The sequence below is a fragment of the Microtus ochrogaster genome, chromosome 5, assembly GCF_000317375.1.
Source record: "Microtus ochrogaster isolate Prairie Vole_2 chromosome 5, MicOch1.0, whole genome shotgun sequence".
In the NCBI taxonomy this organism is placed as follows: Eukaryota; Metazoa; Chordata; class Mammalia; order Rodentia; family Cricetidae; genus Microtus; species Microtus ochrogaster.
In genome coordinates, this window is record NC_022012.1 from 79,716,132 (window position 1) to 79,725,829 (window position 9,698).

A 9,698-nucleotide genomic window follows, 5' to 3' on the forward strand; every position below is an offset into this window, starting at 1 on the left:
TGAGCCACCATGTGGTTGCTGGGAATTGAACTCAGGACCTTTGGAAGAGCAGGCAATGCTCTTAACCACTGAGCCATCTCTCCAGCCCCTGTATATATAGACTTTTATCTAAGAATGAGTACTTCCTAGAAAAAGTGAAAGCTGACCTGCTTTACATCTGAAGTATAGATGTCCTGGAATCTGTTAGTATGATGGGTCGCTTCCTGTCCTCCAACTCTTAGGGAACCAGCACACTTTTGCTATTATATTAAACTTGTTAGTGCTCACTGGTTAAAGCAATTTTCCCAAGGAGATCTTAAATATTTTAAAGAAGTTTAGTGATCTTTCCCATCTGTTGGCTGAAGTTTGTGGACATAGAACTTTACTAAGATACTGGAACTGGGGGCAATCAGAGCAGTTTTAGTGCATTGCAGCGCCAGTGCTCATTCAAAGGGACAGCTTTACTTAAGTCATTTGAGAAATACAGCCTAGAGACAGGATAACTACTGGATCATATGGTTTGCACTTGAATAAATAAATAGTCACATACCCACTTTAGCAACAGCCTGACTTCTACACCACTTCCCATGGAAGGTTCAACCCCTTACGCATTCCCCACTTTGTCTCTCATTCCCAGACTACCAAAGTGAATGCGGATTCCCTAGAAAATGACAGTACAGGAATGAATGGAACTGAACAGAAGTTACTATGGAGAAGAGAAAGCTAGGGAAGACAACCAGGTGCTGTAAAGGAGATTATAAGCTTGTTTCCTGATGTTGGCATGTTTTTCCCCTGAAGGAAAACTACAGCAGTCTGGGCTCTGTGAATTGCTCTGCTGATGACACTATCAAAGATATAAACAGCAACAATTTGGGAAGTCTGCTCTAAGATACTGAAGCTGCTAGGAAATTGCTTTCTAGGGAAAAGTCCCCATGGCAACATAATCTAGGAAGGGCTGATTTCAAAATTTGTGTCCTTCTTGAGCAGAACTGATTACAGTCCCTTTCTGTTTGAATCTGTTTGGGTGCTAGCACTGCTTATGGGAAATCAGAAGAGACCAATGCTGTGGCATTTTTCCAGGCTCACATTAGTAACCAGCTATATATGGACTGTAGAAAATGTTGCAGGTGGTGGTTTAGTTCTCTTAGACACGCTTACCAATTGTGTTTGATCCACTATTAGTTTGCTGCAGTTTCTGATACACTATTTCATCTGTGGGATTGGTATAATCCTACCTGGACACCTTCAAATACTTGTCCCTTTAAGAATCCTTCAGACCCATTAGATGCTATTGAACACATTTTTCCTACTTTTACTTCATCTTCTGCATCATGAAGAACCAGAAGCAGAAGCCTTTGCTGGGATGTTTCCAAACAATGAAATGGCCATGCATACAGGAGTTGTGTTTTCACTTAGGAAGCTTCTAGGATTTGTTGAATTTCAAACTCTAACTCCCATGCTAAAAGCTATGAAACCATTGTTTCTGGAACAGACTTAACTTATGGTAGATGCAGGACTACCTGCCATATTTCTCAGCTTGCTAACCCTAAACCAATAACGTTCAGAAGGAAGCGACAGGAACAATGTTGAGCATCACAGATGGCTGTCAGGACCAGGAACAAAATTTATATATTATGGATTAGTCTCATTTTTCATTGGTATTCTCTATAAGGCAGAGTTTAAGATACAAAAGGAAACTGTCTAGGCTGTGACCATATGAGTGGTGGAAGGATTGCACAGATTGGATGCTCCACTTACTGTGCCTCAATAGACTAACTAAGGAATTTTTTTAACTGTGAAAGATTCTCAAAACATACTCATTATTCTGAATTATTCCAATTATCTTTCAGCCTACAGAGAAACTTGGTATAGTGATTTAAAAATATATGGAGGCTTAGACAAGACTGAGGCTCTTTAAAGTCATAAAATAAGTTTATGAACAAGATGTTATCAAGCTTAATTGAGAAATATTTCTTGAGTAGAATAAGTCCAAGATCTGGGGATACAGCTCAGTTAATAGAGCACTTGCCTAGCATGAACAAAGTCTTGGGTTTGGTTTGCATTGCACAAGATCAGGTTCTCAGCACTCAGAAGGTAGAAGCAGGATGACCAGGAGGAGTTCAAAGGCAGTCTCAGCTACATAACTAGTTCAAAACCAGGTTGGATAATGTGAGACCCTATCTCAAAAATCAAAACCAAACAAAAAGAGGCTCAAAGTGTGTCAGAAACTACTTCTGAATGCTTTACTTTCCAAATTCAGGATAGTACTACTAACACCTTAAACTTAAATATTACAGCTGAGATATTAAGTTGCCTACTGTATTATATATGATATTTAACCTAAGTTTTTCCTATTATTCCTTTAACACAACATTTGTTTTTTTTTTTGGAGATGAGGTCTGTGTAGTGCAGGCTGGCCTGAAACTTACAATCTTCCTGCCTCCATTTTCAAAATGCTGGGTTTACAGTTGTGCGTCATGATTCTTGCCTTAACAATTCTCTTATAATGTGGTTTGTTACTGTAGCATTAAAAAAATTAAACTGTATTTGAACAGTAGTTCCAAACTATACATAGTATATGAAGCCTGACCCTTGAATGAGTTTCTTATTTCTATGCATAACGTCATATATTGCAGTGAATTGTAAATAAAGATGAAATTCTGCCCTTTACTTCACAATGGCTTACCTACTGTCACCAGATGTATGCACAAGTTATCCTTCTGTACTGTGAGTGTACATTCTAGATCATTAATTTGGACATTTTTCTCCCATTGAAAGAGAGAAGTTGCTGTTGTTATCTTGTGTCATGGAAATGGCTTCTTAGTCTTTTGTAGCTAAATTTAGATCTTAGAACTCTCACAGAGACCTGAGAACTAAGTGTCTGTCAACGACAATTCTTCATCCCGCCTATATGAATTACAGTGCATTCAAAGGGGAAAAAAAACCCACACCATTTTAGACAAACACCCAAGAGATTTGCCTACTGTTAAGATCAGGGCTCCACTAATGCTATTGGCTAAGATGAGTTGCAGTGAGGTTCCAAGCACTGGAGGCAGAAGTTGGAAAGTCCCTCTCTAGGAGTCTTTAGGCACTAGTCACTTCCTGACACATTCCTAGTAAACACAGAATAATACTGCAGATTAAGATAGAATTGAAGGGGCTGGAGAGATGGCTCAGTGGTTAAGAGCATTGCCTGCTCTTCCAAAGGTCCTGAGTTCAATTCCCAGCAACCACATTGTGGCTCACAACCATCTGTAAAGAGGTCTGGTGCCCTCTTCTGGCCTGCAGGAATACAGAGACAGAATATGGTATGCATAATAAATAAATAAATATAAAAAAAATAAATCTAAGATAGAATTGAAGCTGACCGTACTGTTAAATGAGGCAAATATTTTTGATTAACTGATCAGTTCTTTGGAAAGAAGTAGTCAGTAAAATACAGGAAATTGAAAGGCGAGTATACAGGTGTTAAGTGAATTACAGGCATAATATAAATGTACTTGTGGGCTATGGAGATGGTTTAGTTGGTACCTGTAGTGCAAGAATGAGGACTTAAGCTTGGATCCCCAGAATCTACGTAAAAAGCTGGTCATGGAGGTATGCACATCTAACCTTAGCACCAGTAATGTGAAGGTTGATAGATTCATGAAGTTCATTGGCCACACAGCCTAATGGGATTAATGAGCTTCAGGCTTTCAAAAGTGAAGAAGGTAGAGAAATATCTTAACAGTTAAGAGCACCTACTACTTTTGCAGAGGATCTGAGTTAATTTTCTAGCACACACATCAGAAAGCTCACAACTCTCTGTAACTCCAGTCACACAGTGTTATAATGACCTCTTCTAGGCTCTGCAGGCATGTGCACTCTTATATACATACTCTCTCCTTCTCTCCCTCCCCCTCTCTCTTTCTTAAAAATAATACATATATTAACCCCAGTACTCCGGAAGCAGAGACAGGCTGTGAGTTTGAGGCCAGCCTGGTCTACAAGAGCTTCCTTCAGGACAGGCTCCAAAACCACAGAGAAATCCTGTCTTGAAAAACTAAAATAATAATAATAATAATACATATAAATCTTAAAAAAATAAAGTGGAAGGTGATGGAGGAAAGACACCTGACATCTACCTCTGACCTTAGTATGCATGTGTGAACATGTGTATATACCAACAAAGAATATACTACCTACCCACCATCACCACTACCCCCATCACACACACTTAAAATTATTGTGACCACTTGAATGGACTTACCCGAAGAAAGAAAGGAAACTTCCTGCCATAAAAGCCAACCCGGAAGAACTCAGGCTCCAGGCGTTGCTGCTCTATAATATTGTCATAGTAGCTGGCCTCCATTTTCTGTTAACAATAAAGGTGTGGTTGTTATCCAAAGCAAGTTCTCCTAGGTTCAACTAGACATTGTCTGCTAGAGACAGGTCATGGTAATTCAATCTAGGAAACAAGGAAGTAAACCCCTAGATACAGATACTAGCAGCCTCTCTGGGGAACTGCATCATCGAGGAGGAAAGCCCTCTGTCCTTCTTCACTGTCATCTACAAGCCTGCCTACTGCACCCCTGTGAGGTTGCTCTCCATAGTTTCCCTGGGCATGGACCCAGATCCATGGAGATCTGAGGCCTGAACTTGAGAGGTAAATATTTAACATGATTTGACTGACACTTGCTACACCATCTGATCCTTGACTAGGGCTGCTGGGAGCTGTCTACCAGCAACTCTCACTACCACTGCATGTCAGTCCATCTGCATCCACTCTTATTCACTGGAATTAAGATACTATTAACCACAGTTAGGAAGCCTTAATTGCGAACATCATTGATGTTGGTTCCAATTTAGGAGATTTTAAATTTGAAAAGATAACTAATATTCATGTTTAACATTACAAAGTCAGCAAGTTTTTCAGTATGGCTATTCTAGCTTCAAATTTAAGCATCTTTAGTCAGTAGCCCTCAAACATCAGCCAAAAAGCTACTTTAGAGAATCATGCCCAAATTCTAATCTAGACCAGAGATTTCTGGTCTTAGCTCAAATGCCTTAGCCACAGACAGGGGTGTAGTAGATGATACTCTGAAACCACTATTTTTTCTCTGATGATGAAATAAGAACATATTGTGATTTAGAAGATAGCACTGACAATAAGTGAAGACTTTACAAAGACTTTCAAAATCCATGGGACATTTGATGTGATTTTTAAATATTTTGCTCTAAAGAAGGGAGCAAGGACAAAGTGCTTAAATAATTACAAGATGCAGTAGGGAAAGTTCTTACAGTATTAGGTGCTGGTGAGCTATGAAAGCATTTGCTGGCAGCACAAGCCTGGTGATCTGAGTTTGCTCTCCAGAACCCATGTAAAGATAAAGGAAAGAATGAACCCCACAAAGTAGTCACCTCATTCCACACATCATGCATGCCTACCTTATATCATGCACACTCACAAATAATAAATTAAAAAATTTTATATATCACTGAACAAAAAGAGTTCATGAAAAACTTCTTCATGAAACTAGGTTGTACACATGCACATATGCACGCACGTGCACGTACACACACACACACACACACACACACACACACACACACACACACACACAGAAATCACTATTCTATCATGTCTCCTTCTTTCCCTGAATACAAGTAGCTTTTAGGGTTCAGATAATAAAGCTACCTATCATGTATGTGTTTTTGTTCTCCAGTCAGACAGTAAGTATCTTAAGGGAAGAAATCTAGTCTCTGTCCATGGGCATTACTTAAAAATTGATGCCAGAAGCCCAGGAGTCTTTGGTCAGTCATACAGTGGAAGAGACAAAGCTTACCCGAATCCAGCTGAGGCTCTGATAATCATAGAGGCTCTCATACTGACATGCCAGCTCTCTACACAGAGGGATTCCAAACTCCCAGCTCTGGATAAAAGAGAGGAACAGGGCTTCAGCACCTCAGGCATTCTAGGTTACGTCCACACTGAACATATGAAAGACTAAAATAAAAGGCTAGCTCCAACTCATGTATTAAAAGGAACACAATCTTCAAAACCAATTTATATAGATTAACACACAACACTGTTGTTTTCTAGCTCATGCAGAGCTTTCTAGTTTTTGCTCAAATGTCTTATCTTCTTGATGTGGGATTCCCCTCTGTATGCTGTGAATACCATTAGTTAATAAAAAATCTGCTTTGGGCCAATTGCAGCACAGAATAGGGCAAGGTGGGCATTCCATGCAGATAGAGGAGGAGAGAGTAGGCAGAGTCAGGGAAATGCCATGTAGCTGCTGCAAGAGACAGATGCCAGATGCCAGACAGAATCTTACCAGTAGGCCACAACCACATGGTGATACACAGATTAATAGAAATGGTTAATTTAAGATATAAGAGCTAGCCAGTAGAAAGCATGAGCTAATAGGCCAAACAGTATTATAATAATACAGTTTCTGTGTGGTTACTTCAGGTCTGAGCATCCAGGAAATGAACAAGCAGCCGCTGCCAACAGCTTCTATGCCTCTCTTATGAACAAGCAGCCGCTGCCAACAGCTTCTATGCCTCTCTTGACTGCTTTTAGAAGAGGTACTTCTTAGTATATTTTGGTCTGCTGTTTTATGTTATCTCTTAAAAATATATTTACTTTTTTTGTTGTATTTATTAGTCTATATTAGAAGATAAACTACATAAGGGAGAAAGCTATGCTTATGTACTTTATTTTCAGATGCTAGAACAATAGCAGGTATGACAGCTATTCAGTACTTCTTTAATAAGTTAATAAAGGGATTATGAACCCTTGAATAGGGATCAATTGAGTTAAAAAAAATTATGGCAATCAGGCAGAAAGGAGCTGTCAAAGATCTGGCAGTAGGCCCAGTACTTTTCTTTTATGAAAAGACTATAACTTTAGGCTTCAGATGATCTTTGCCTACTTGGAGAATATATATTGTTCCTGTGATGCAGTTCCTGTTACAGCAAGAGGCCCATCTAACAGGTGCCTGAAGAAGGCTGCAGTGAACTTCATTCTAAGCAACTGTTCATTGCCTTCCTTTTTTTCTTTTTGTGGTGCTGAGGACTGAACCCACCAGGACCCTATGAAAGCTGGGTAAGTTCTTTACTACTGAACTATACTTTCATCTTCCTCTCAATTATTACTGTATTTTCTTTCTCTTGGGTACTTAGAAACATTACTTTACATGATATTTAATTTAGTTTATTCTTCTCAGATTCCAAATACTAATTCAAACTTATACATGATGAACTTAGATACCTATCGCCAACCTCAGCTATCACAAAGATGTCACACAGTACAGCAGAAATTGAGGGGCTGAAGGGCTTGCTTTCTGACAATTACCTTGCCTTTGTTGAAGTAGTGGATGATCTTCCTACACAGTCCCTCTTTCCGCTGCCACTCAGTCTGGGATGGGTAGTGTAGGAACTCCCGTAGTGGCCTATCTTCCCATTGCAGTAGCTCACAGTAAAGAAGCAGGGTGAATGCAGCCTCTGCAGGGATAGACAGCATAGGGTTTCCTCTGTGGGCCCAGGAAGAGCTGAGCAAGAATATCAGAGCAAGGCATGGGTAGCACCCATGAGGGGTGCATCCACTGAGACAGTTTGCCTGAGCTAATGGGAGCTCACCAACTCCAACTAGACTAGGAATGAACAAGCATAGCATCAAACTAGTCCCTCTGAATGTGGTTGACAGTTGTATGGCTGGGGCAGACTGAGGGGCCACTGGCAGTGGCACTGGGATTTGTCTCTACTACATGTGCTGGCTTTTTGGAATCCTATTCTCTCTGGATGTATACCTTGCTCAGCATAAATACTGTGGGGTGGGCCTTGGACTTTCCACAAGGCAAAGTGCCTTACCCTCTCTTAGGATTAGGGGGGGTGGGGTGGGAGGGTGTGTGGAGAGGAATGGGAGGAGGGGGAGGGAGTGGGAATTTGGATTGATATTTTTTTTTAAAGTAATAAAAAAAAGAAAGAAAAAAAACAGCAACAACAAAAAGAACAGAGCTTGGTCACAGGAGAAAAGATGGTTCTTTAGGGGACTATGGTACAAGGGAATCACACAGAACATCCATGCATGCATCCTTCCTCTTCATTCAGAGATGCTCTCAGTAAACACATCATGACAGGCACTTTGCATAGACTGTAGACATAAAGGAAAGGCTCACATCTGTCCTGTCAAGAAGATTAATGCTGTCCACATTCTGTATTGGGAGCTCAGTGTAAGAGCTGGTGTGCAGTTGCAGAGGAGCCAGATCTACCAGTGAGCTCTAGAAATTCCAGGATTAAGGAGGCATTCCTTTGCTACAATCTTGGTTACTTTCAGCTTTGTTAAGACATAAGCAAACTTATATTTCTGAGGAATGACAGAACTTCAAATGTTCTGAATCTGCTGCACAAGCATTTGGAAGTTACTCTCGAGTCCTCAGAGACATGGAGAGGAACAGAGGTGAGTGGAACAGTCCCAGACGGTAGAGGACATGTATGGGACACATGTCAGGAAGAAGGAGTGAGGGACCCAGCATTGCTGAGATCTGGCAGATATCATTCTGAAGCCTTTCTCTGTATAGTCCCCATGTCCGTCATAATGGGAAGACACAGTTCTTTCCTTTCTCTGACTCACCTGTGTAGTTTTCAGCCTGTAAGTGCATGTCACAAAGCTTATGGATGTATCGGATATACATTTCCTCTTTGTTAATCTCAGATTTGTAAAAGTTCTGTAAGAGAATGAAATATATTTAAGATGCAAGAGTCTATCCCCTTTGAAGGTCGTTTCCAAGCTCCAGTCACCCAGCAAAAACCCTGGCTTTGTCATCAGGAGGAAGGAGGAAGAACTTGTGTCCTCTCACCATTAGGGTAACAGTGCAGCCAATCTTCTTGTTCTCTGTTTCTTCTCCTTTCATGCAGTCCCTGAAAGAGAGAACACAGATGTGACCCTGATATGAAGTGGTATCTCTTGGGACAATACATAAAACAGCAGCATTACTGGACTATCAGCATGGTCAGTTCTGAAAGTAGAATGCCTTTGAATAGGAAGTCCTTCAACAGAAGAGGACTGTATTGTGAGACCTTTCTCAGCTTTGTACCCAATCCTGGGGTTAAAAGATCTTGATTTTGGCATAGTCTCCCCTGCAAGCTCATTTGATTGATCATTATTTACTGTGTACCTGTCAGAGATAAGCAGAGTACCAGAAGAAAGTTTAAGTATCCTGATTCAAGGAGTTGGCTCTTTTCTGTCAAACTGAGTCAGAGAGATGGCAAATGAAGCATACCCAGAAAGCCGGGTGAGCTCTTGGATTGGGAAAGCCTCTCTGATGGTTTGGACTGGGGAGTTATTCTAAGTAAATGACAGTGTAAAGAAACCTGAAGGGAAGAGATCAATGAAGAAGAAAATGGATGGTGATCTAGAGCACAACCTTTGAATCAGCTACAACTCGGCTCAAGTTTGGCAACAGAACTTTTCACGTGTACTTTTTCATTCATAACTGCAAGAGTAATCCTTCAGGGATGCAAATGAGATTAGAGGCAATGCATACACAACACTAACATGGTAGTTTTTCTTTCTTTTTTTCTTTCTTTCTTTCTTTCTTTCTTTCTTTCTTTCTTTCTTTCTTCCTTCCTTCCTTTCTTTTTTCTTCTTTCTCTTCTTCTTCTACTTCTTCTTCTTCTTCTTCTTCTTCTTCTTCTTCTTCTTCTTCTTCTTCTTCTTCTTCTTCTTCTTCTTC

General features: G+C 40.3%; 1 protein-coding gene across 7 annotated transcripts in view; it reads right to left on the reverse strand.

The window, feature by feature from the left end:
* Positions 1-9,698, reverse strand: part of Dock3 (dedicator of cytokinesis 3) — a 405,059-nt gene that overhangs the window by 30,201 nt on the left and 365,160 nt on the right. For all 7 annotated transcript variants that reach the window (XM_026779352.1, XM_026779351.1, XM_013346561.2 and 4 more), the window contains 5 exons: positions 8,823-8,883; positions 8,597-8,690; positions 7,319-7,467; positions 5,805-5,891; positions 4,229-4,333 (listed from right to left, as the gene is read on the reverse strand). In XM_026779352.1, the coding sequence (XP_026635153.1) occupies positions 4,229-4,333; positions 5,805-5,891; positions 7,319-7,467; positions 8,597-8,690; positions 8,823-8,883 (496 nt within the window). The remainder of the gene's footprint in view (positions 1-4,228; positions 4,334-5,804; positions 5,892-7,318; positions 7,468-8,596; positions 8,691-8,822; positions 8,884-9,698) is intronic.